This window comes from Cygnus olor, chromosome 24 (genome assembly GCF_009769625.2).
Source record: "Cygnus olor isolate bCygOlo1 chromosome 24, bCygOlo1.pri.v2, whole genome shotgun sequence".
Taxonomy (NCBI): domain Eukaryota; kingdom Metazoa; phylum Chordata; class Aves; order Anseriformes; family Anatidae; genus Cygnus; species Cygnus olor.
In genome coordinates, this window is record NC_049192.1 from 792752 (window position 1) to 819767 (window position 27016).

Genomic DNA, 27016 nt, shown 5'->3' on the forward strand with positions numbered 1-27016 from the left:
GTTGGCTAGCTGAAGTTTGAGAAGGGCAGAGAGATAAAAATTGTCTTCCCACTGGAATGAGTGGGGGTGAACTTGCAATTTAACAAACTAGGATCAGTAAAAGACTAGCCTTGAGACAGGCTGTGCTGGTAGATAAAAGCTCTGCTGTGTGCACAGCCTTATCTCAGCCCCCCCTAACCCCCAGCTTCGCATTGCTGGAATTCCTGCAGTGCTTGCCTGGATGGGGCCACAGACCACAGCACCTTAGGCACTTATCCACACCTTTCATCTCCTCCAAGCTGCAGGGAGGAAACAGTTGCTACAAATGCTGGTGATAGAAGTGCTGTCCTTGAGTAGCTCTTAGCACAGCTGTGTGCAAACTGAGCAGAGGACAAAAGCTCCTAGCACTAAGGCAGTCTTGCTTTGTCCAATGCAAGTGACATAAGATGTATGGACTGGATGATCTCTGAAGATCCCTTCCAGCTGTACTATTCCCCGTATGTTATATATGCATTTATCCAGCAATGAGTTTCAAAAGTGGAGTGTAAGAAGCTAGTAGTAGGTGTTGCAACAAGACCCAGGTGATTAGCAAAAAACCACTTGTTTTACCAAGGTGAAGTGCTTCATTAGAGCAGTACGATTATTTTTCTTTCAACCTAAAAGGTCTTACGCCCCCAGTTCCCAGGTCTGCATACCAGGATGTGAGCACCTGAAGGTTTGCAAACATCCCCATCGCTGCTTTCAGCTTGCCACCTGCACTTCTGCCTTCACCAGGCATTAACAGAAGTGAGACCAGGAAAGAACAGACACAAACGGCTTTAAAACAAAGACCCGTGTATTTCTACTAGACTATACAGAGGATGCCTGTAGGATGAAAGGTCAGTCTCAACAGCAAATACAAATATATTTTATTTTGACAAAATTTCTCACAAAGGGTAGACACTCATTTTGTGGCATTACTGTGCAAAACCTCAAGTATAATGCACAGGCAGTTACATCCCTATCTTCTCAACCCCTTTCTTTGTGTACTAAAAGATAGGAAGACACTAACCAGTTTAAAAAACAGAACCTGCAAAAAGGCCCAGTGATAACCAAGTGTAAACAAAGAAAAGTGAATTAACCAAAGGGGTTTCATTTTGCAATGAATCAACTTTCCAAGTTTAAATTGAGGAAAGCATACACGTGCCTCTTCAACCTCCCCTTAAGAGAAACTGATAGGACTGCTATTTTTGATTTTTACAGAAAAACAAAGTAACATCGAGCAAGCAGTTAGAGAGCAATGAAGTAATTAATTCCAGAATCTCCCATTAAGTATGACAAGAAACTGGCCACAATAGAGACAAAATGGAAAGGTTATTTCTCTCACTTTGGTGCAAGTTTATTTATTTTGTACACTATCCATCCATACACCTGTGATACAAATTCTATGAACCTGCCACAAAGCATTAAAGCGCAACACACCTATTATTCTGTAGACATTTGCATTTTAATCTTCATCCAGTCTACATGGATCAGCAGTGATCCAACACAGATGCTTGCAGCCTGTAAAAATGCAGACGTCCGATAACCGTACATACATGAGGGAAAGAAGAGCAAAAACGTTCACTTTCAGAGAACGTGGCTCAAATCTTCAGATTAAAAAGAGACCCTGGAAGAGCTGGCTTTGTAGGGATTTCTGTAATGGATTTTGTAAACTCATTTTGTATAGTAAAATCTAAGCCTACAGGCTTTTTGCTTTGTGGAGGTCAGTAGTAAGGATACATAGGAGCACTTACTGTCTCTTGCATTACTATATCTTGCAGCATAGCGCCTTGAGCTGTTGGCAGATTTGACAAAGTTACTGGAGTACCTGGAGTGCTGTATACAGGTGAAGGAAATGCTCTGCACCCTCAGCTGTATTTATAGTAGGGCTTTTCCAGCTAGGAAGTTTTCCAACCAGTACAATTAGTGATTGAAAACAGCTATACTTCTGAACCATGAATGTGGTTTAATTAAAACAACCTATCAGTATATGCAGTCACAACAGGAAGTTTATGCGGCAGGAAACACAAAACACAAAGACAACGCTATTTGTTCCACAGTTTTCTCTGAGGCTAGAAAACCTGTTAACTTTGAAAGCCCTAGAAAAATCCTGCACTGGTTTAGGAACCATCTACTTGGCATAGGACCACATTTGTTTTTTGCACACAAACGTTTCATAAATCTCCTTATTTCCACATTAAGCATTCTGCATTTCTTTGCCAATCTTGTAGCTGAGGATTTTGTTCCAGTCTATCTTGGTGCGGGTGACAGGTAGCTGCCGGCGTAAGGCTTTGAAAGTGGTGTCTGACATAGTCTGGTAGTTCTCGCTGATTGCTGTCTGCAATGGCAAAAGTAGACTCAGTTATAGTCGTAAAAATATACTCTGGAAAAGAGACTCTGTTAAAGCCACAAAACCCTTTCTACAAGGGGAAGGCATGCTACTGACTAGTTAATGCTGTCACCAGTGTGTGTGCAAGCAAAGGGATTCTATGAAACTCTCCTAAGGAGACATTGCTACACTCACAGGTGTTTCTGAACTATCTGTATCTCATCTGCTTCTTGCACACAGGCTGGGACAACATAAAAAGCTTTCACGCATTTCCTTTTCACTATTTTTACCTGTCAGGAAAACTATTAGACTTGTCCACTCCCCTTCCATGCTTGTTCCAGGCATCATTTGTAATCCTTTAATAATCAATTTTGCTGTATAGTTATTTTAATTACACATAGCTTTACAACTAGATTCTGTCAACAAATACTAATGCCCTTTTCAAAGTAATTCTTCTTAACAGATAAGAACAGATAACAGTCACAGTAAGTCAGAAACAGAATTAGAGGTCAATTTTTTGTACTTCCTTTAACCGTAAATGGAAATTGAAATGATTCAATTGCATTTATTTAACAGCTACTGATCTTACCTGATACTCGTTTTCTGCGTTTTCTATTATCTTAATAAATTCCTTAGCTGTCTGGACATCACTCTACAAAGGGGAAAAATAGATATTTATATGTTCAAAAATAACTTATATGCAATGGATTTCTAATGCAATGGATTTCTCAAAAAACAGACTGAGTATAGATGAAATGGATAATGTGAGGTGGCAGCTGCTATTTGTAGCTGGGTTCCTTCCACTCACTACACATCTCCGTGGAGTTCAAGATACTAGCTTAAGCTTGTGTTCCAAACTGAAACAGGACTGCACCCTAGTGAGCAAAAGGGAAGTAGGCCTTCATGGTACAGATTAGGGATTTTATGACAATTGCTCCCTCTACTGTACTACAGGACTGCTTATTTTCCTTTAGTATACTGCTTTTACGTCTCAGTTCTCTAGGATGTATACAGAAGGGCATATTCTGCCATCTTTAACTGACACTCATAAGATAAGCTGTTCAATGGAGATTGCACTTTTTAAGTAGACTTCTTTTTAAGCAATTAAGAATCTGGGTTTTCCATGCAACAATAAACGCTACAACTACACTGACTAGGCACTCTAAACTTACATTAAAGTCAATGGAATGTAGTCATACAAGGGTATAATTCATGAGATATTCAAGAAACAAAATAGGTGCTTTATCATTAAAAATTATTTTGGCATACTTACTGAAACCTGTACAGAGTCCTGGATATCTTTATGACTAACCAGTTGAACATTACCATCTTCATAATAATGAACCTAAACAAAGACAGACAAAATGCAGGTTATCATTAACGCTCATTTTATAATCCCTAGAGCCCCCAAATGCTACCAGAATGGCACAACAGCTTTGTTGTGCCAGTCTTCTCTGCTTACGTGGAGACAAAAAGCAGTAAGGTTTCATTCTTTGTCAAGACTGTTCAAGATTATGTTAATGAAGTAAACGCCTAGAGTTGAAATAAGAGCAATTTTAAAAGAATTCATGGAATAGGTTTTAGCCGTACAAAGTCAAGCAGGCTTGGAGGCGTATAGGGTAATGCTATATAATAAGCCACAGGCCAGGTTGTAAGCAATGCCCAAAACACTGAAGTTTTAAGAATTAATTTCCTGAATTGTTAGCTTAATAGTATCTTGACTCCAGGAGGACATCTCTGCTGTATTTCAGCATCTTGTTTTGAGTCGCATGCATTAGTGTAAGGCAAGCAGCCTCTCCTGTTATTTCCAGACAATGCAGCTCACCTGGATCTTGAGCACTGCAGCCACCTGAGCTGTTGGTGGGGTGATGGTAAACTTCCATTCTGATCTCCAACGACCATTCCTAAGAACAATCAAAGCATGTAAACTATTTCCAGTAGGTGCTAACAAAGAGCTACATTAATGAGCAATTTATTCCTGCTATCTTGTGATCAGTATTGAAGTGCCTTATATGCCACTGAATTCCATTTCTGAAGCCTAGCTTGCCACAGTGCAGCTTCATTACAGGCTGGCTCCAATGTACTCATGCTTTGGAATACATAAGGGGGTGTCTATTCAGCTCTGCTAATAAATTTTTCTCTAGGTAGGTCACTGAGCCTCACTGGAAGCTTTAGGGAAGTGCCAAAGGGCTTGCAAGCAAAATAGACTAAAGAATGAGAATCAGAGCTCCTGGGGAAGCCCAAGGCTGCTTGCCCTTCAGACCCCCAGTAGAGATAGAGGAAGGGTTTGTTTGAGGACTAGTAAAGGAAGAAAATGCACTGTTTAAGTAGCCTTACCAGAAATTTTTGGGCTGGAACTGGTGGCTCTCAATACAGGCAATAATTGTCTGCTGTCCATCTATAGATTTACCATAAACCTGCATTCAGAAAAAGAGTTAAAATGGCACAAGAGCTGAAGAAAACCACTTGCAATTTCTGTTCTTGGTAGCACTGTGGAGGTTTGGCATTGTGGTATCCCACTGGGAATGTTTACCACTAGTTACATTGTCCAGCACCTCCACTTGCAATCATGTGCAAATAATGCCTCCTTTTCTTTAATGGCAGGTGGAAAGGTGTTTGGCAGTCATAAATATGAACAAGGTGGTCTAATAAATCTCTACCACTATGTGCATACCAAGATATTTGCACCCTTTTTGAAATTTGTTGTTCTAAAGTTAGCAAAAACACTAGTGAGGATGGAGAATTCAAACAACACTGCTTAGCACAAAGTCCACTCAAAGTATTGAGTGACACCGAGCAAAGAATTTTCAACAAAACAAGATGGATACTCAACAGTACAGAAGCCATTTGGGTAATGATCTTTCACATAAGCTCTCAATGCACTGTCGCAGGCATCTCTCCATTGTTTTAAAGCTGATTCTGTGTCCTCAGGCTGGGGATCACTTGCTTCTTTCCTTAAATGATCAAACTTAAAAGAGATTTTGTTTCTTGGGTCTAAAAATCTGCCGTTGCCCAGATCACCATGTTCTGTGATTAACACCTGTAAAATAAGAAACTGAAATTAATACATTCTTATGCTGCTATAAATGTGTTTTGTCTATTTGAATAGTTATCCATGTCTCAATGGATGGTCATCTAACTACAAAATCACATAAAGAAACATGGATTTTCTGTAATAATTTCAACTAAGAGTAGTTGTGGTGAGGCTGTGAGCTGTCTGCTCTTCGCAGTTAATATTGCACTAGTCTTCTGTCCCAGAAATGACTGTATTACAGTAACATATACACTTAGCTTAAAGTTGGGCACCTTACAATACAAACAAGTGGTCTTGTTTTTAAAATTTTGTTTTTCTTCCCCATATCTGAAAGAAACTAAGAATTTTTCTCTGGAATTGACTGTTTATTGTCATGTTCCATGTTGTACTAGATCTCTTTCCAGCTGAGGAGGGAAGGTAGACATGGCTACTTCTGATGCATACAAACTAAACAGACAGCAAAGCAGCACAGTAACTTCTTTCTCCTTTGTCTTATTCACCAGATTTCTCTGGTTTCCCAAACACTGGCTCACTTTGCAGGTTGTACAGTAGCTTCCTCTCGTCAAAGCTATTTCTACGGACAGCCCTCTTAAAATATGTCTCCCATGAACATATCTGGGACACCAGGAAAGCTAGGTCAGTACTTAGCTCAGAATAGAACAGATGGTCAAGCCAGCTTTCTATCTTCTGTAGCACTTACTTCTTGCTCTCAAAAAAAAAAAAAAATCCTGTAAAAAGTCCTACTTCAGTGTGTAGGCATGTTAAAACTAAAAGCTTGGGCCATTCTAGAAAAGACATTGTTCCCTAGTCTTTTTATAAGAAGCATTATAAAAGGGAAAAGCTTTGCTGACATGGATTGGGCAGTATTACATTGATATATTCTAAGATACAATGATTTTTTTTTTTTAGGTAACTGGGGATGGATGAAAATGCAGACCATAGCATAAACACTACTAAGAATCCACTACTGAATCACAGTAGGAATGTGAGCATGTAGTAACAATCTTTAATCAATCATACTTTAACTGGAATTGCAGTGACTTTGATGTGGGGCTCTACTTAGCAATGAATTAGTTACCAGGCAGTAACAGACAATGCTTTAAGGGAACACTTCACCTATGCCTCTCATACAAGAACAAAAACTTGGTAACATGAGGATGATCTAGTGGAAGGAGGAAAGATGATTTGCAGGTAGAACGAAAATCATCAAGATATTGATGAAACAACACATTTATTCCTTCTGTATAGTGCAGTAATACAAACATTCAGTGTAAAGCTTTCCCTTACCTGGTCATCATACCCTTCTATCTTCACAGGAGTGAACTGATCCATGTTGTACTGTGCAAATGCACTGTTAAGAATTAAGAGCATGAACTTCAGCTGTACATTCACATTTATCTTCACTCAGGGATAAGTACATGGTGTGATTTATACTACAGAAAACTTCAACTTAAACTTGCAAATAATACACACTACCACTCTTAAAGGATTTTTCAATACCTTTTATTGATGATAGCTACAAAAACACCCGGTCTAAAGTCAGATTTATTTAGTGATGACCATGAAAGTACAGAGTTCAAAAGTAGAACAGCAGGCAGCCTGAGGGATAATGAGCAAGCCAATGCAAAACAGGAACACACCAGCTAAAATTTCGCAGTAAGGTAAACAAATATGAGTAGACTAATATTTACAGCAAATTTTCTTCTGTCAAGACCTGCTCACTGATCTCACAGCTCAAGGTAAAACCTTAGCATCAAAAGGCTTGTATGCATAACCTTGAGACACCTGATGAGACTGCACAAGTAAACAAGATATTCTGAAAGTATTTTTTGAGGGCAGTTTAAGAACTAAGAACTAAGTTCTTAAGAACTTAGTTCCTTAGCTCTTGCTAAGGACTACTCAGTATTTCAGGCTTCACTTGCTTAACAAATCATGCTTCAACAAGATCAGACATTCCTGCTGCTGCAGAATTACTCTTTTTGGCAGATTGCCTTCCTGTCAGTTTCATATGGCCTCTACACCACAAATTCCAATTTAAGCCTTTTAAAAAGAATCAGCCATGCCTTTTGTTATATATTTTGTTTGGGGATAACGAACTACAGCAGACTGCTCTCAATAGAACAAATGGCTTGCTCTGTCACAGAATCATGGTTGTAAGTCAAATAATAACCACAGAAGCACACATTCTATGTTTGAAACATTAATACTTACTGTGCTGCTCCTTCCCTGAGAAGATTGTCATTGTTGAGCAATAACCGGACATCTGGAGAAAAAAGGGTGTTCAGACAGGTTATTGGTTTTGAACAAATGTTTCTTTATTTCATTTTCAACTGTACAAAAACATGAATGATTAAAATCATTTCATCAAGCATAAGTAGTCACAGAATGAGTGCATGCTTTTCCCTTGCTTCTACTTGACCTTAAAAACAACATATCATGACATAACCATAGACTCTCATAGATGAAATGTGAAGAAAATGCTACTGATCGTTTTTCTTCATTTACTTACCATTGAATACTTCATTGAATTCTCCAGGGGGTGCATGAGTGATGAATTTTGCAGCTATACGCACCTACAATGATGCAGAGAAGTAATTAAAGACAAAAGATCGTTTACTGAATTCATACACACTGCAACCTACACTGAAGCAATTCACCAACAAACCCAAATCTGACAGTAATAACAAGCCCCATGTTTAGGGAGAAATCTAGATGTCTTTTCCAAGTAGAAATCATCATTCTCATAAGCCTAGGCATTTTTTTTTCAGTGCAAAGAAACCCCAAATGTACTCAGCAAGAACACCAAACTCCACATGGGCACCTGTTAGAATGGGAACTATTCAACCTTTGTAGTTGTCTTTTTATTTTTTTTAAAGAATATAAATGCTGGCTGCCCACTCTTGGTGACGTTTCTAAACATTTTTTCCTGGTCTTTGCTAGTAATCAGGAACCTAAATGCCAACATATATAAAGAATAAGAAACCACTGCAGTAAAACTGATGCTTTAACTAGACGGCAACCTACAGGGTGATCACACCGCTAAGGTGTGTCTGACACACTGCAAGACTTGTTGACTCCCTGTGATGCAACACATTTGCTGCTTACTGCTGGCTGAAGGAGATGCCACTGACTCACAGCAAACAATGGGTGGAGGATGAGAGGTTGATCGCTCTATAAACTGAGCAGTAAACCAATTACATCAACTGCCATTGGATTCTATGTGGATCTGTTTATTCTGTCATTCTAAATATCTCCTGTGGTACAACAAACACCCAGTGCAGGATCCTTTAGTTCATCTGAAGTATTCGTGTACTGCAGAGAGCACAAGCTACAGCCTAGCTATTAGCAACCATAAAGAAACTTTTCAGGTGGAATCCCTCTCCAAAGGCAAGTGCAGTATTATAAACTTTGGGAATACAAGGCTAGGAAATGTAAACCAACCCTGTTCTTGCTACATCTTCAAGTACCTCTCCAAGCCTTGCAATGTTGTGTTTAAGCATGTCTGTATGTATATTGATTATAGAAACAGAACCATAGAATGCTTTGGGTTGGAAGGGACCTTAGAGACCATCTAATTCCACCCTGCCCTGGGCAGGGACACCTCCCACCAGACCAGGTTCCGCAAAGCCCCATCCAACCTGGCCTTGAGCACTTCCAGAGATGGGGGGGGGTGTCTACAACTTCTCTGGGCAACCCGTTCCAGTGCCTCACCACCCTCTGAGTGAAGAATTTCTTCCTAATATCCTAATCTGAACCTACCCTCTTTTAGTCTGAAACCGTTACTCCCTGTCCTATCACCACATTCCCCGGCAGAGCCCCTCTCCTGCTTTCTTGTAGGCCCCTTTTTAGGGACCTGCTCTTCATCTGCATCATGTGTCCTGTGCAAAACCATCGAGTGGACATACTCAAACTTTTAGACCTTAAACCTATTAGGAAACAGTGGAAAGCTTGTTAAAACTCATGCTGGCTTATCAAAAAGGTGCTGAATTTGGAACTGGCCAGGGCTTGCTTTCAGAACATGCTGGTTTCTTGTTATCAAAGCCATGCTGTACTTTCTTCAAGAGCTACTGCCTGCTTGGAGTCTCTGGGTAAGAAAAAGAACTGAGAACTACTCCCTGTAGTGTGCCAGCATTTCTGGCATGCATTCTCTTGAGGATTACTTGGTACCCTTCTTCTTTGGCATGTTACTCCTTCCCTTATCTTGAAATAGCATTTTATTGGAAACTGTACCGTAGTCTAGCTATGAGCTGTCACTAGTGAAAGAATTAAGGCATCTGGAATTGGAATTGATACAATCAATAAGTGAAAAGTCCAGCTGGCAGGAAAATACCTGACTATCTGTAAACTTCGAAGCTGTAAAAGCAAAAGTAAAGTTTTTTTAAATTTTTCTTTAAAAAAAAAAAAAGCCTTCATTGTATTCTGAAATCCAATATACTTGTCTTGGATTATTAGGGTTTAGGTGGCCTTTGTTTGATTCTGTTGAAACTAGTAAGAGTTTGCTTTTATAACCAAATCTTTTACGGTTTTTACAAGATAGAAGGGAATAAAATCTTCTTGGACAAGACTTGAAACAGGAAATGTCACAAAACTGGATCTTTACCTTACAAGGATAAAAATGTCACTCTTCTTCCAAGCACAGCTAACAAGGCTGTGTAAGAGGCCTTGCTCAACTAGATGCTTATTGAAGATGACTACAGAATGTTTGCTAAAACTCTGATTACCTTCCTACTTTCCATTTGAGCAGTAAAACAAAGGTTTATGTATACGTTCAACTATTTCATCTGAATTACTGCCACAGCTGGAAAAACATTGCGGCTTCAAGTCTTCCACGTTTTTAATTAGAAAAAGTTGTATCACTTGTGATGATTGTGATGATTTAAAGTAAGCCATGAAAGGAAATGCACACCTTTCCAAACAAAGGGTATATTGCCTTATTCCAGCAGTATCAAGTAACAACTCTGTCCTTACTGGGCAGAGCTTCAGATAAAAATAGATCGATTTCCAAATTAGCATATATTAAAAAAAAAAAAAAAAAACAAACAACACAGCACGTTCTTTATGCCTGAAATAATTCTGCAGTATGAGTGGAAAAAAAACATGTACTGAATTTTTTCAACTTGTCAATGACTTGTGTAGTTCATGTGCAAATATACAAAACGTAAAACCATTTTCTCCTGATTTTCTGCTTTTAGATAAGGTTGGTAAGTATACAGCAATCCTAAAAATGTACTACTTATTGTGTGAAAACTTTCACGATTTGAAGGACTGGAGTTAGGACTTATTGGTCACATAACCATGTTAGATTTCACTATTGAAAGCTTGGATAGTGATGAAGATAACAGCAGTAATTAAGAAGGATGCTTCTGCTTTCTATCCTCTGTGGACTTCACTGTGAGAGAGCCCTAATGTCTGAAAGACTTGACATTATACCATGTGCTTTTCTGAGAAAGTGCAAATGTAAGCATTAATAGAGGCATATCAGACTGCACTAAAGCATTTACAGATACCCACTTCATGCCAAGATCCATTTCAGGGGAGGACTGGACTAGACCATGCACTGCGAATTAACGCTCCAGATGAACAGATTACTTTTTATAAGGCGTTTAAATCAACATATGGAAAACCAAGGCCCCTAAAAGCCATAAAAAATGACGCTATGCACTAAAGCAACAATGATGTGGCTGCAGAATTGTGCTGTACGTGGAACCTTCATAAAAGGGACAGGGGCTTTAACAGGTTGACTTTTAGGTTGATAGTTTCTGATAGACATATCCTTGGGGAAGGGAGCATGAGAACAAAAAAAATATTGCAGGAGTTTTAGCCTTCCACCTCAAAGGATGAGCAGAACACAAAGGGGGCTCTGCATTTCGATCAAATGTTCTCACAGAACCAGCCGTGAACAAACAGCAACCACTGCACATGAAAACTGTTCACTCTTTTAGAGCATCCTGTGCACCAACTCTCCTGTGAAGCAATAAAATATAAAGTACTTAAATCAAACTACTGAAATCAGGATTTGAGTGCAGGAAGCAGACTGTGAAGTACTTAATCCTAAATGTCAAGCATTTGAGTTGCTGTTGTCATTTTTTGAGTTGATTTGTTTCAAAGCGGTGTCAGCACAGCGACAGGATGTTCGTTTGCAGAAGCACAAAAAGACTTTCTGTAAACTGACCTACTTCCTGGCCATCATTACCATTTCAGGTAGCTCTGCAGTAAGCTAGCAAAACTAACTTCCTTTTTCTAAAATGGGGAAAGTAGCTGACAGGGAAGCTGCTCAACTACTAGTTTAAACTGGTAAAATGGCAGCAGAAAACAGACAACAGGACACACCGCAGTAAGGTTTAAACTAATGAACCCCTAGCTTTCCTAAAATGCACCTACAGAGAATAAAGCAGTGCAGTTTATAGGGGTGGGAGGTGTGAGGGGAGGAATTAACTTTATTGCTCTTTTGTTTGATTTTCTTTGTTGTTTCCTGAGTGGTTATAAAATGGATACTATAATGAATCTTTACTGCATGTTTCTTTTTCAGAATCCTCACAACCTCGCTTTCTACCTGTGCCAGGCATGGAGCTACTTTAAATTGATGCCAGGTTGCCTGAGCCAGGACATGAAGTAGAACACAGGGTCCAATTTCAAGTGAAATCCCAGCTGCTTTGACAAATAAAATATCTGGACACACATAGTCCTAAAGGGCCTCCTGCAGGCTGTGTCTTCCCTGAAAGTGCTTTGAAAGAACTGCAGATTTCAGGTGAATGTAGGGGCAAGGGGAACAAGGCCAAGCTGGCCCCAGAGCCTTGCACCGCTGGCTCTCTTTCCCAGACTCAGTACCTAGGCTAAGAGTCAAGTTCAGATGCAGCCTACAAACGGAGTCCCCATTTCTATTTCCAGCTCTGTGATGACCTGCTGGATTACCAACAACTTACCTCACCTCCTCTGCTCTGAATGCTGTACTGCCATAACCCACAACGTGATAGAGCTTTACCTTTGTTTTAATTTTCAGATTGAATGCAATGAAGTGATGGTTTCCATTGCAGCAGTTCAAATGAAATTTCAGCTAAATGCCAACAGGTTAAAGATTTTTATACTATATCGGATAGATTTCAGTAGTGTACTGATGACTACACGTTCTGCTCTGGAATACTTGTTTCAAACAATGGTCTAAAACGTTAACGGGTGAAGGGGACCTCTGAGGTTCTCTGTCAGAACGAATGTCGCCATAATGAAACTGAAAGCGGCAGTTTAAGAGAGAAATTAAAGCCGGCTCCAAACTCCCAGATCTTTGAAGATCCCCAAGCCTCGACGCCCCGCAGGATTTTAAGAAACGAAACGAGCTCATCTTCACGGCGCAGGGAAGGGAAGGCGGCAGCTCTGCCTTCAACTACCGCCCGTCGGTGCTCACCGCTTCGGAGGAGGCTGCCCCGTCCTCTGTGGCAGCTCGGGGCTGCCCGTGCGCCGCCAGGAGCGGGAGGCACGACCCGTTCCCCGCCCCCCCCTCCCACCCCGCTCGGGACCCCCTTGAGCGGCGCAGCCCCGCCGTGAGGGCGCCGCGCTCGGGGGCGGGCGGCCTGCACCGCCCTGTCACGGCGGCACCGGGGCTGCGGCCCCCCGCCCCGCTGCGGCGCCCCCCGGCCTCCCCCCGGTCCCGTTGCGGCCCGGCGCAGCCCCCCCCCCCCACCTTCTCGTCGTCCGACACCCGCTCCTCCAGGTCCGCCATCTCGGCACCTCTGGGCCCGGCCCGGCGCCGCGCGGAGCATGCCGGGCGCTGCGGCTGGGCGCCGGGCAGGAAACGCGGCCGGCGCCATCTTGGCTGCGGGCAGACGTCGCGGGGCGGCCATCTTAGGGGCGGGCGGGACGGGCCTTGTTGGGGGGGGGGGCGGTGAGGGCCGACCCGGCCGGGGCGGGGGGGGCTGGCGGGGCGCGGGGTCTCCGCCCGCGGTCTCCGCCCGCCGCCGGAGCGGGGCCGCGGGGACGGGCGCGGGGGATCCCGGCCGGTGAGCGCCGAGCCCCGAGGGCGGACCCCGCCCCGCCCCGCCCCGCCCCTCTCCCGGCGTTCCCCGGCGGCGGCCATGGCGGACGGCAGCGGGACAGGGACCGCGACCGGGAGCGGGCGGGGGCCGCCGTGCCCTGGGGCGGCCGCGGCGCTGCGGCGCTGGGAGCAGCTGCGGCGGCGGGCGGCGGCGGCGGCGCCTTGGGCCCGCGGGCTCCTGGCCGTGGCTGCCGGGCTCGGGCTGTGTTACGCCGTGCTGCGGGTGCCGCTGCGGCTCCGGGACGGGCTGGCCGCCGGTGAGAGGCGGGGGGGCCCTGCCCGGCCCCGTTAAGAATTTACACCGATTTTTTTTTGGGGGGTGGGTCACGTGGAACCCAATCGGCTGTCACAGTTACGGAAGGACAGTAGCAGACTGAAAGGGTTTTCTAATAAAATGACAACCTGTGAAGTTACACGGGCTGCGCTGTGTGTTATGTTTGCGTAGTATTTCACGCAGTGTTTAATAAAAAGCTCTTTGTGTTTTTCAGTTCTGCTCATTAAGTCTTTGTTTTTTGTGTTTCTTAACAGTGACTGTGTTCTTAAGCACTTTGACTCCAAAATTCTACTTTGCCCTTACAGTGACCTCATCTTTCATATCTGGCCTGATATTTGTAAGTAGTCCACTATTCTCCTCTCCTTTAACAAATTTAGCACCTCTAAGATTCTTTCATTAAGGGTAAATGGTAAGGAGTAAAGTACCAGGTAAGGGTAAAAACAGGCTTTTATCAGACTCTAGAGGGTGCCTTTGTACTACAAAGGAGCTTGTTACCGAGTATCTTCTCCGATGTATTATAAGTACTCTTTTCCTATGTGTCTTGTACGTTTAGGTGTATCTGGGGAAAATAACTTGAATCTATTTTAAGGAACTCAGGCTTGTTTTAACTGTCCATTTTGTGCTTTATTATTTGGGATTAATTTTGTAAAGTGAAAAAGCTATATCCATGTTGTGGCTGCATATGCAGTTTCCCTGTACAGCACACTTTAGTGTATAAGATCAAGGCACTTTCTGAAAGGGTTTAGAAGTTATCCTAACAACCTGGGGGGAGAGTAACATGATAAGACTAAAATTTACTTTTTTTCCAATCTCTTCTATGTTATGGGGGTAATTCCACATGATGAGACAGGCCCGAAACAGATAATTAGTATTAATTTGTATGTAGATAGGTCCTGTCTGTAATAATTTGCAAGGGGATGTCCTTGCTCTGTGCAATTTACTTTTCATCTCTGATGTTTATGTTGGAAGGGTGTTGCCTAAGGAAATTTCTGATGCTTTTTTCTCCCGTAACAGGTATTTGAGTGGTGGCATTTCCGAAAATATGGCACATCTTTCATCGAGCAGGTATCTGTGAGTCATCTGAGGCCCCTCATTGGCGGTGTGGAAAATAGCCCTCCAGCACCAGCAGCATTCTCAGTTGGAGAGAATGAGACAAACAGGCAGAATATGCCAGGTGATTGTTAATGTGTCCGAACAGTTTTCATTAAGCTTGCAGGCGACTGGTTCAAATGAGTTGAGTTTTAAATGGCTTTGACTCAGCATTGGTGCTTGTAGTAATTGGGGAAAGGCCTATGCTTACGATGCGTTTTATTAATATGATAAAAGAAATCGAGTGATAATGTATCTTTGATCTAAAACATTCATTATTAAAAACATCATCTAGAAAATATGTTACACGTTCAGCTAAAACTGTTTAAGTAACCCTAGATATTAGCTATTCTAAACATGTGCAAGGTAAAATTGCTTGAATGTAAATGGCAGTGTTTAATCTTTCCCACGTGCTTTTGTACCACAACAATGGTGGGGAGCAAAAATATTTAAGTGATAGCAGAAATTTAGGGAGATGATAAAGGTTGTATGATTGTGCTCAGGTCAAATAAATCTAAGATAAAAATTCCTTTTTAAAGTAAGATTGCATTTGCATTACTGCATTTTAAATCAAGCTGGTAATATTTCTGCTCTTAACTCAGTAAGTACTTTCTTTTCAGAGTGCAAGGTGTGGCGAAATCCTCTTAATCTTTTCAGAGGGGCAGAGTATAGCAGGTATTAACTATCTTACTTTCCATTGCATGTTTTTAAAATTAATTGGGAGCATACACATGACTCCTTTACAGGGCTTGTACTAGTAATATTGGGAGACAGCTGAAACCTGTGAGATTATAGGGGTGATTGATGCCAATCCTGTGTTTAAAAGGCACCTCTCCAAGCTTTGGCAGTTTCAATGTAAGAATGCAAATATTATTGTAAACATCATCATTTATTTGAAAGTAAAGTAGGAGAAAAGTATTCCCGGAATTATTTTCATCTTATTTCAAAAACTCTATGAAAGTCATGATCTTACAGCTGTTACAGTTTTATTCAGAGGCTGAGACTGACTCAGAATCTTAAATCTCTCTTATTAAACAGATACAACTGTATTTAAGTCTCCTAGTGTTATTTTGTAGAAAAAGCTGCTTCATAGGAAGCTGTTTTTCAAGTTGATTAGGACTTCAGCCTCAGAAAGACTTTCCCTCTGCAGGAAGTCTGCTGGCAAACTGTTAAGATTATGGAACAGGAGTACTTGAAAATTTCTGATTAGTAACTCCAGTCTTTTATTAATAATAACAATAATGAAATCTGCACTAGCTTGTAGTTAAGCACATCAGATATCCTTTTTTGCATCAGCGTTACTATTTACTAGCAATGCATCTTACTGAAATTTCTCCCATTGAAGATACACGTGGGTGACTGGGAAGGAGCCCCTTACATACTATGACATGAATTTGTCTGCTCAAGATCATCAGAACTTTTTCACGTGTGATACAGATGCCCTTCGGCCTTCAGATACAGGTACCAGTGTCATATGCATAAGGTACATAACAGTTGGAATATGTAGAGTGGATATATTTAATACACTTCAAGGTAGTACAAGCTGTCTTGTCAAATATTTTCTGAAATAGCCTTTCTCTACTATCTAGGAGCTTTAATAGGTGGTGTTAGAGAAAAGATGTTTTTTACTTTGTGTTATATCTACTAAGACTATCAGGATCCTGACATATTTTAAGATCTCACGCTTTTTAAGTAATTAACAACCTGGACTGTATTCTCAACAACCAATGAAGTGGTCTCATTTGAACTGTAATAATGAATAGTGCAGTCTCCATTATTTTGTCATTGTATTCCAAATGTTTAGTGCAGAATATGCTCTCTACCTGGTTATTGTCAGACTAGGTGTTAGCTATTACCAATTTGTCAAGTTCCGGAAGCATTACTTGTCAGCTAGTTGTGACATGTTTGATATGAATGATGTGTTTTTGTTTCACAAATGGAGTGTATTGTCTCGCTTACTAAGCCAAGACTAATATTTTGTTTCCAAAAGAAAACTCAAACATTTTTCCATGGTGTTCTTGCTGGACAGCAGAAGGTTTTGTTCCAAAAGAAACATGTATAGATTCCTCAATTTTCTTATCATACTTTGAGATAGGCCAGATATGTAATTCCATGAACGTAAGGTTTTGGACTTATTTCAGAACTGTTATTTAGCGTGAAAGCTGTTAGTTCTGCACTGAAAATGGTAGCTATAAGTAAGTTGAGCGTTTTTTGCTAGAAACTGGCTTCCAGTTTGGGATTCCCATTTTTCCCTAATGGAAGAATAGTGGGGAAAGGTTTAGAGATAATTTCACCCATTTTTGTTGCCTCCTGTAACGCTTTCTAATAAGGTGATAATGTAGTGTATATTGAATCGGCTTTGCCGTGTGGCTATGCTACTCAGATGTGCTTTGTACATTTAGAAACAAGCTGTTTAACCCTTTATGATCTGGCAGTTGTCTCAATACTGAAGCATTTTATGCTTATTTCATACTTAAGTATGCCTGTGCAACACAGAGCTTACCTCTATCATTGTTTCTTTGAAGCTCTGTTTGAAAGCTTAAATTAAAATTCTGTGCAGGTCTGTGCAAGAACCTGTGTTTAATGATCGCTCCTGCCAAGCTTTCAACAAGTCTTGGGAAATGTTGCCAAAATCTGTAGCAATTTAGAAATTGTACATCTGTCTGGTTATGTAAGCTGTCTTTGCTTCTCAGTGTTGGAGTTTTTAAATGGTCAACGAATAATCTTCCTGACGGTGTTGCTATCTTAAGTTAAGTTTCTGACATAATGAGAAGGTACAAGATTCTGCTGCTTTTGGTAGAAACTCTTGCCGGAGTTAAAACATTTATTTACTGTTACCTACAACAGTTACACAGAAAACAGGAATTTTCAAAATAGACGTGAATGTAAATGCAGAATTGAGACTTGAGCAGTCAGCATTGCCTCGCCTTTTCTGATTTGCTACCAGGTGTTTCACCAGCCTGTCTGTATCTCACCAGTCTTTAAATGTTTTTGCAACAGTAATGCAGAAAGCATGGCGAGAGAGAAACCCTCAAGCCCGGATTAAAGCAGCGTATCAGGCTTTAGAGTTGAACAATGAGTAAGTTTAGAGTATAAGATCATTTGCTTTGTTTCTAATCTGAAAGAATAAATGGATTCATGTTGAGCACACTGTCAGTGTCTTCTAATAATAATAATTAGCAAAGTTCTGCATAGCTGAAGGGGGATTTCTGTGAGCGTGAGAATTCACACATGGCTGTAAGTTACACTCAAGTATTGAACTATTTTAAATTTAAAAATAGCTTTTGTTCTCCACTTTTATTAGAAAAGATTCCATAGCAATAACAAAGGAGAAATCTTAATCTTATATGAGATCATGTGTGTATCAGTGGTGGCATTGTGATAACGCTATATTTGAGGTTCATAGATGCCATTCCTGTAAGGGATTTAAAAATACTCCTACAACACAAATGAAAGAATCCAATGCACTTCTCTGATCCATTTCTTTATGTACTCTGGTTGTTTTTGTGTAATTAGATCTATCTACTGGTTTTAAAATGCAAACCAAACAAAAAAAATCACTAGAAAATTACCAGAGCATTTTTAATATTTCAAGGAAAATAATCTTATTTGCTGTTAGAACTTTCTTTAGTTTTTCTCCTAATATGTGTGTTTCTGTAAAGCTGAAAAGTCTGTTTTCCTGACGCTCTTTTAAGGTTACTCAGTCAATAATCTGGTAGTTTAATATTGTCGATGTTTAGATACCTAACGTATATGAAAACTCCCCGTTTCTGATTCTTCTATACTTATTCTACTAAAATAGTGAATGTTGTCCCTCTGAATGATCTGTGGCTTTTTTCCTTATTACAGTTGTGCCACTGCATATGTTCTTCTAGCAGAGGAAGAAGCGACAACTATTGTAGATGCTGAGAAGTACTTTAAGCAGGCTCTGAAAGCAGGAGAAATGATTTACAGGAAGTCTCAGAACTGCCATTCCCAAAGTCCACAGCATGAAGCACAGCTGAGTAAGCACTTTTAAATCAAAAACGCTTATTTTTGTGTGAGCAGAAACGTACAACTAAATTCATAATTAGCGATTCTAGTTTGATTTTCAATTCAGTGAGGCACTTCCTGCTTTTTTTAGTATGCTTGTGCATGTGCTCTATGATCTTATGTAGTACCCAAATGAATCTAGAAAGTGGCAGGTGTGCTATGTATTCATCATAGGTTGTCTTGCTGAGGCTGGATGCGTTATTGTCTTGGAAAGCAGGGTAGATAGATAGAGCAGACTAATGGAACAATTAGCATTTGGCCATAGCGTCTTCTGTTTTTACACCACTGATTCGGAAAACAAACTTTTTTTTGTCATTTAACCTATTTAAAAGTTTCTGGGATTGGTCTAGACGGGCTTTGGTTGGGACAGCAGTAGTGACTGTTATGCTTTTACATGTGGTTAGGAAGAACGTTTTGGGATTTTTGGTGTGTTTTCGGAAGAGGGAGAGTAAAGGATTAAAACTGGTAGATTATTGTTTTCCTCTTTTTCGTCAGGAAGAGACACCAATGTACTGGTGTATGTGAAAAGGAGACTAGCTATGTGTGCAAGAAAACTTGGAAGAATACGAGAAGCAGTCAAAATGATGAGAGATGTAAGTAATTAGAAAAAAAAATGGGAGCAACTCCTGTTGTTTTCAGTCACGTCGTTCAAACTGTTGGTTTAAAATCCTTTTGTAGGCATCATAGTAAATCTAATTGAATTATTTCCCAGTGAGATTTGCACATCACACTTTATGATTTTCTTGAGAACAGTTTTTTTTATTTCTCATATCTGGGGTTCAAATTTTTGTTATATAATGTCGTAAGTTCAAAGCTCTGTTGTCCAGTTTCCTTTGTGCTTGGCTTAACAACTAACCTGTCAAAACAGCCAGCTTTATACCTCCTCCTAATTTTTCTTTCACTTGACAAAGGTTTATCATAGGCTGTTTTTACATGGGAAAGTATTACTGACCAAATCAACCCAGTGTGGGAGATATGCAAATCTGGGCTGAGAGCATGTTTTGTGAACCTCAGTATATGTATTTTCTAGTACGTGAATAGAGGGAAAATGTGATGACTTTAAGATAGGAATAATGCGATACTTTTCATGTTGTTTACATGCCAGTTTCGAATGCTAGAAGAGAAAAGAACATTGAAAAAGCTTAAATTATTATGCTGATTTCTATTAAATATTTCTGGGATTCAAGTGAAAATCTGTATGTGCCTAATTTATTTCTTTGTACCGATTTGCAGTTAATGAAAGAGTTTCCACTTCTCAGCATGCTGAATATTCACGAAAACCTTCTGGAGGCGCTACTGGAGTTACAGGCTTATGCAGATGTTCAGGCAGTTTTAGCAAAGTATGATGGTAAGTGATGTATACTGGGAAATACTGGTGGTTTTGTATAAGTGCATAGGTGAACTGGGCAAGGCTTGCCTATCCAAAAGCAGATGTCTAACCAGTATCTCAGCTCTTTGACTTAGATTCCCTTCATCAGCAACAAGTAGGTATTTCCAGAGCGTGGGTTGTTTCTTTTATTTTGAATTGTGAGCTCAAATTTAGGCGACCTATAACCCACGCACACCTTTTATGTTAAGTTAACACTAATTCGTAAAGATATCTTGGAGCTCACTTTGCCTCAGCTCAAGGATTATTTTAATTTTTAATCTCTTCTGCATCCATGGTTATGCCTAATTTCATCAGCCTTTCTCAGTTAGCTCATGGCCTCCTAAGTAATTGATGTAAATAGGCTGAAAAAGGTAGTCTTCCCCTCTCTTGTGTTCCAGTCTTGGCCTCAAGATTCTGTAATAGCGAGGCTGCTTGCCAGAGATTAGTGACATATAAGCATGCTGCTTGCCAGAGATTAGTGGTATACAAGCTTTCGTTCATTAAGTGGCAGTGGTTTGCTTTCACTTTGCATCTGAAGTAATACATTTCAGGTGTTGTACAAGTCTAGATAAAGGCTAATAAAGTATATCCTTACTTTCTTACTGTCCTCAGAGTTTTGCCACCTAGATAGTGCCCACATCATTAGTGTACAAAGTGCTGCTGTCAAATCTGTCCATTAAATCATCTCTAAAATGGAGGAACATGGAAGGAGGATGTTTTTGGCAATTGTTCAACGCCCTTGAGGAGTCGATATGTCCTCTCTTGTGTTTCTGTTCTTTATAGCTTCAGGGAATAAAAAAATGTTCTTGTCAAAATCCTGTGTCCATTTTCTGTGGTCACTTTAGCTCCCAGTTTCTTTTATTTGATCATCTGTGTTCTTCTGTGTGGGTTTTTATTAATTTAACAAAAACATTTGCTTTTTTCCTGGTACTTCTTTATCATAGCATCAAAAATTGTGACACTTTCTTAAGAAAAGGTTTCTGATTTTTTTCTAAGCATCTGGAAAAATGAGTATGAACTTCAAACTCTCCATAGACTCCCTGTGTTTTGCTTGACACGACAGCCAGACTTCTAGTAAGTGATGGACAAGCCCAGGATAGGATTTACAAAAAAAGCAAGAGCCATCTGACTATACACAACATGGTACTTGGGAATTAGACCCCAGACTTTGTCTGCTTTTAAAGTAAACTTGTACTGTGGAGTGCTAACATTCTAATCTATAATTGTCAGCTCAAACTTGGCCTCAGATGTTCTATAAAACCTACAACTAATAGAATTTTTTCCTATGCACCTGGAAAAGAATGGAAATTGTGTTCTCATTAAAATTTGTCTACCTGTCTGTAATGTAATATTTTTTTGGTCAGCTTCTAGTCGGTCTCTCAGTATTTTGTAAAACTCCGTGTTAATGTTGCAAAATTAGGTAAAGATTGGAAGCTTATTTTAAACCTTTGTGGGTTAATACAGGCACACTGTTCTTAAGCGTATATTTATACATGCGTTTCTCTTTGAATTCAGTTTCAGTGTTTTGGCTTGTTTTAGTCTCTTTACCATCTAACTACAACTCTGAGTTTTTAATCTGACGCTGACTGGTACCAGAAAGACTTGTGCACAGAAATTCAAAGTTTCTAATCAAAGTTGAAATGTTTCAGATGTTACGTTTATTGTATGGTGTACCAAAATAAAAATCTCTAAGCTCAAAGGAAATGGGTTTGAAAATGTCTTGCCTAAAAATCTTACAGTCTAATTATTTTATTTTATCATAGATATTAGTCTTCCAAAATCAGCAGCAATATGTTACACAGCAGCCCTGTTAAAAGCCAGAGCTGTTTCAGAAAGGTAAGCAAGCACAACTGTGAAAACAGTGGTTTGTTGCTAATCTTGGGTCATGCTGTAAAATACGAATTTAAAAGGTCTAAATCCAGTATGTAATATTTATATTTCTAAGATCAAGTTATGCATATTTTAATATGCGTATATTTATGTATAATAATTAGCTGTATAGTTTTGTATAGTTAAGCATAATTTAAGGTTTATTTTAAGCATCCATAGAGTTAATACAGGTGAAGGCATTTTTTGAAGACCAATATACATGTATGCCTTTGTATAAATCTTGTTTTCAGTATCTTGCTTGTGGCATTCATCAGTTCTTTAATTTGCGGATTGGGTGATAGGTAATTGTGGTGGATTTTATGGCATTTCACTTTCATTCTGATCCATTTATGCAGCTGATTTCAGCTTTAACTCCTGCTAGCTGTTATTCTATCAATCTTATGAAAGACTTGGGCACTCAATCACTTGGGTGATTGACATGAAATTTCAAGAAGTTTAACATATCTTTGTCATATGGGCTTGGATGACAGTCAAGATACCTAAATTAGCATGAACATTTGTCTCCTAGAAGCATTTATCTATCTTGATAAATCAGTCAATTTTTAATGAACTCCAAGCTTATAAAGAAAATAAACATCTGGATAGCTTTTGTTAGTTATTACTTTTGTTCAGTATGAATTTCCTCTTTAGGTTCTCCCCAGAAACTGCCTCCAAAAGAGGGCTTAGTACAGCAGAAATAAATGCCGTGGAAGCAATTCACAGAGCTGTGGAATTTAACCCTCATGTTCCAAAAGTAAGAATATTTTCTTTGCTATTGGACCACTTTATTGTTTTCTAAAAGAAGTCATGTTATGTTAACGTCTGTTTTGAGCCTTTTTAGCCCCATGTTTTCCTGAAGTTGATTATAACTCTTGAGTTATTAAACCGTCTAGTATTTATATCATAAAGGTTTGGTTGCCAGAATTAGTTTTTTGTAATAGCTTATGTTCTAGTAGTGTTGTTACAAAAAAAATTAAGATTGTCTAACTTGTTGGAAAATCCAGTAATGTGTTACTGAAGGCCTTCTGTTGGGTAAGGATAAATATTAACAAATTTAGATATTGAAAATCCCTGAAGCCAAGTTAAGTTCACCAAACAATGACCACTCATAGTATTTCAAAATACTTCGTTATGCTTAGAAGCAAGGCTGTGGTACTCTGGTTAGTGATAGATCTGTCACTTACTCTCTTTGTTTTTAAACAAGAATAAGAATCAGTACTTCTACATTTAACGCCTGTCATTACGTGAAGTGGCCAAGGTGAGGATTCCACTGAGCACTGTGTGAAAATAAAATTCTATGTGGCTTTTTACTGTACTAGCATTAGTGATGTGTTCAGTTTGAAACCTTGAATGCAGAAGGTTGGCTTAGTTCTGGACCTAATCCTCTGCAAATGATCGTGGAGTCCGGATGACTATTGCTATGAAGGCTCGAATTATCCAACCACTCTATTCTGTCTGCCTGTCCAATCTAATAGAATGTGCACTGGGGAAGCTAATTGGTGGGAGAAATTGCTGCTTGTTTGCATGACTGATCAAGAGCGTAGCAAGTTCATTTCAGACAGTCTCAGACAGATTTTTCTTTCCCCTCTGCCTTTAGGGGAAGAAGATTATAACGCATTATCATCGTCTAAAAGTTTTTTTTAAGTTTTGTTTGTCCTTCAGTTATTTCAGGAGTCTCATATACCTTTTTAAAGAAGTTAGATATAATTTCAAACAGACTGTTTGCAAAATATGCTCAGTAGTTTTACAAACAATTGTGGAAACTGAATCCAGGTTTCAGTAACTTGATCTTCCTTTCTAATTGTATCTGTCCAGTTTTCTTGGTGAGTTTTTTATTACAATGTTACCTTGAAACACTACTTTATTAGACTGCATGTCAGAATTTTATTGAGAACTCCACAGAGTTCTGAAATTCTCGTAGTCAAATAATAAAAATAATAAAAAGGAGGAGAGGAAGGTTACAAACAAGTGTAATAGCATACCTAGTGGATTGCAGTGGACTATTGGGGAAGAAAAACTGGTTTTTGAATTTGCAATCTGTTCTGATCCATAGGCTGAAAATAAATGAGTTTAGAAAGTAGAAATCCCTTTGCTCTGGTATTCAATGAAAGTGGTTTTCTTTACACATAACGTTTTGCATAAGGAAAAGAACGTCTTTTTCTCTTTGTTCTCAGTTATGCTTTTACAAGGATGGGTTTTGTTTGGAAAGTAAGGAAAGCATTTTATAGTGCTAGAAAAATGGTACTCTAAAGCCGTTTCAAATTAGAGATCTGTAACTGCATTATGATAACATATGAAATATTCATTTCCAATGATCTTCTGAGTATCTTCTAAATTTTTATTGGGTAGAATGACTTTCTGAAATCTGCAAAAAACCAACATTTTCAGTGCTAATACCTTGCCTGTTTTATGGTTAAGTATGGACATTAAAACCTTCCAGATTCTGGAATTTTGCTGTTTATGTAGTAACATATGGGTGTTATATATGACCGCCAAAACATGGAGTTTAACATTGGGATGTTGTGGCGATATTTGCAGTGGGGCTTCATCACAACTTTGTATTCCCTTAAAGTAGTTGGGGCTATTGAAAACTGGGCACTGGGGAGAGCATGAGGAGTCAGGTCAAAGGGCAGATATTTGAGACCATTTTCCCACAGCAGCCCTGTGTGAGTGATCCTTTACTGTGTTAAAAAAAAAAAATGAAGAAGATTAGAGGGGATTAGCAAGAATATTACCCTCCAGAGTGTGGGCCCAAGGCACTAAGAGAAAAACCTAGCCAGGCAGTAAATGTGCTTTATTTGGCCGGGGCACAACCCCTACTACATTCCTTCAAGAATCTGAATGGGAAAAGTTAAGTCCTCAAAATGGATTAGTAAATAATCTCATAGTTTGTGGCATCTGCTGAAATAAATCGGTGAGTTAGCTGCATTCTTACACTTTGGGAGACAGTCAAAGGAATTGCCAGCTACATTGATTAAAGATGTGGATTAGCTTTGGCTGTTACTGAATGAGACACTGTATGCTAGGAGAGACCAACTCACAGGTACATACTAGAGCTGAAACCGTCACTTAATTCTTTTAAAAATACTCATCTGATTTTTAAATTGAAGTTCAAAAGGAATAACTCTTTTTTAATATAACATGAAGAAGCAAAATTGCATGTCTTATGTTTCAAGGAAAATGGAAAATTATTAATCCTTGTGTTTTTTAACCCTTCTGTGCATCGCATTCTGCTGATGTAGGGAGAAGGTTGAAACTGGAAAAAAACTGAAATCAGAGATTCTTTGTGATAGCACTGAAAAACCACATTAAAATAAGACTTTGGGTTTAGTTTTTTATTCTTCCTTTGGTTGAATACTTTCTGATTTGCTGCTGATACTTGGGAGCTAACAAATATTTATCCTCCTACATTGAAACTTGTGCTGCTGAAATGATCAGCAAAAATATGATTTTTTTATTAGCCTAAACTTGTAGTTCATTGCTATTGTACATGTGGCATTATACTTTGTGTATATTCCACAAGAATTTTTTTTTTTGCCTTGCCATAGGTGCTTTTTTCTGATATTGTATGTGTGAAAACCCCAGTTTGAGCCTACACTGATGTGACTTGCAGCTTTTCACTTGCAGTAAAAATGAGTGCTGCCTAACCTGTGTCAGGATTGAGCTGTGGTAGCAGCAGGTAGAAGCTGGTCTCTGTGTGGTGCTCACCTGTGCCTCAAGCAATCCTGTTTAACAGTTTGTAAGGATTTTGGAATATCCTATGTAACCAGGTGTGCTTTCCTTTTTTTTTTTTTTTTTACTTTCAGTACTTACTAGAAATGAAAAGTTTGGTTCTACCTCCAGAGCATATCCTGAAACGAGGGGACAGTGAGGCAGTAGCATATGCTTTTTTTCATCTCCAGCACTGGAAGAGAATAGAAGGGGCTCTAAATCTGCTGCACTGTACATGGGAGGGCAGTAAGTATCTCTCCTTTTTTTTTTCTGTACAATAGGCTAGTCTCTGCCTCTATTCACCTCAGTCACAATCGGTTTTGTTTGTGAGAATCTGATCACTTGATTCAGATACAGATCTAATGTCATTCACTCTTTTTCAGCATTTAGGATGATCCCGTACCCATTAGAGAAAGGTCATCTTTTCTATCCCTATCCAAGTTGCACAGAAACAGCAGACAGAGAACTGTTGCCAAGTAAGTGGTTTATAAGCGGTAACGATAATAAAACATAACTTAAGGACATGTTCAATTTGTGCTGTTCTTTATTTACCTTACAATGTTTTTCAGTTAAGAGCTTCCCTTGAAGGGGGTTCAGCTATTTGTTGATGTCCCTCCCAAACGATCCTTAAGCATATCACAGGTGTGTAGGCCAAACATTAGCTCGATTCTGTAAGAACATAATGGCTTCTTCAAATATAAAGTTTGTGTGTGGTACCTTCAGCCTGCATTTGACAATTTTTGACAGCAACTAAATGGACGAGTTCTTTAAATTACTTATAAAATCCATGACTTCTTTTAAAACTGTTGTAGAGGAGTTGTTTCATTTTAGTAAGGAAGGAATGCATGTTTTCAGTCCTGCATTCAAGTACCTAGCAGAATGTGTTTGTGATCCTACAGGGAATCTTCACAGAATGTATTTTGGTTTCTGTCACTAATTCAGTGATACATATTAATCTGTTGGACACTATGCTGCTTGGAAATTTTTATCCATTTAGATCATCTTATAGATTTATGTTAACACTTGACACTGAAAAGTAAGTCTTCTCCAAATGTCCAGTACTTTGAGATTACTTCATGGGAGTATGAATCTACAAGTTTTATTGCTTTGGTAAGGCAACCTGAAAATAAACCATTAATGCCCGTGCTCATCATACTTAGGAAAATAGCATTAATTTAAATTAGAATTGGACTCTTTATTGTACATGTTAATAGAATTCCTTTTGTGAAGAAACACAAGTCCCGCAGGACTGGAAAGAGCTACTGCAAAAGCACCATCAGACC

The 27016-nt window shown here is 39.5% G+C and overlaps 2 protein-coding genes across 4 annotated transcripts in view; one reads left to right on the forward strand and one right to left on the reverse strand.

The window, feature by feature from the left end:
* Positions 1 to 27016, forward strand: part of ST7L (suppression of tumorigenicity 7 like) — a 35750-nt gene that overhangs the window by 999 nt on the left and 7735 nt on the right. For 2 of the 3 annotated variants that reach the window (XM_040536277.1, XM_040536276.1), the window contains 14 exons: positions 11893 to 12102; positions 12371 to 12431; positions 13918 to 14000; positions 14678 to 14837; positions 15373 to 15427; positions 16098 to 16213; positions 17753 to 17831; positions 18602 to 18756; positions 19280 to 19377; positions 20018 to 20132; positions 21917 to 21989; positions 22674 to 22776; positions 25829 to 25979; positions 26117 to 26209. In XM_040536277.1, coding sequence (XP_040392211.1) covers positions 12422 to 12431; positions 13918 to 14000; positions 14678 to 14837; positions 15373 to 15427; positions 16098 to 16213; positions 17753 to 17831; positions 18602 to 18756; positions 19280 to 19377; positions 20018 to 20132; positions 21917 to 21989; positions 22674 to 22776; positions 25829 to 25979; positions 26117 to 26209 — 1291 coding nt within the window. In that variant the 5' untranslated portion in view covers positions 11893 to 12102; positions 12371 to 12421. Of the gene's footprint in view, positions 1 to 11892; positions 12103 to 12370; positions 12432 to 13414; positions 13647 to 13917; positions 14001 to 14677; positions 14838 to 15372; positions 15428 to 16097; positions 16214 to 17752; positions 17832 to 18601; positions 18757 to 19279; positions 19378 to 20017; positions 20133 to 21916; positions 21990 to 22673; positions 22777 to 25828; positions 25980 to 26116; positions 26210 to 27016 lie in introns of those variants that run through there. The other variant, XM_040536275.1, reaches the window with a different exon arrangement.
* On the reverse strand, positions 1336 to 13183 carry CAPZA1 (capping actin protein of muscle Z-line subunit alpha 1). Its single transcript, XM_040536280.1, has 10 exons — positions 13039 to 13183; positions 7873 to 7936; positions 7575 to 7626; positions 6651 to 6714; positions 5163 to 5369; positions 4667 to 4746; positions 4155 to 4233; positions 3603 to 3674; positions 2919 to 2981; positions 1336 to 2338 (listed from the first exon to the last, which is right to left on the reverse strand). Exons 1-10 carry the CDS (start codon positions 13075 to 13077, stop codon positions 2198 to 2200), a joined length of 861 nt encoding a protein of 286 aa, XP_040392214.1. The 5' UTR covers positions 13078 to 13183; the 3' UTR covers positions 1336 to 2197.

What these genes read in the sequence shown, in the direction of transcription:
- CAPZA1 (XM_040536280.1), bottom strand. Translation starts at nt 13,077, where the DNA reads ATGGCGGACCTGGAGGAGCGGGTGTCGGACGACGAGAAG. An exon ending in CTCAGGGAAGGAGCAGCACA is followed by an intron (nt 6,715 to 7,574) that starts GTAAGTATTAAT and finishes AATTCTTAACAG; the next exon opens with TGCATTTGCACAGTACAACA. An exon ending in ACCCAAATGGCTTCTGTACT is followed by an intron (nt 4,747 to 5,162) that starts GTTGAGTATCCA and finishes TTCTGAATGCAG; the next exon opens with GTTTATGGTAAATCTATAGA.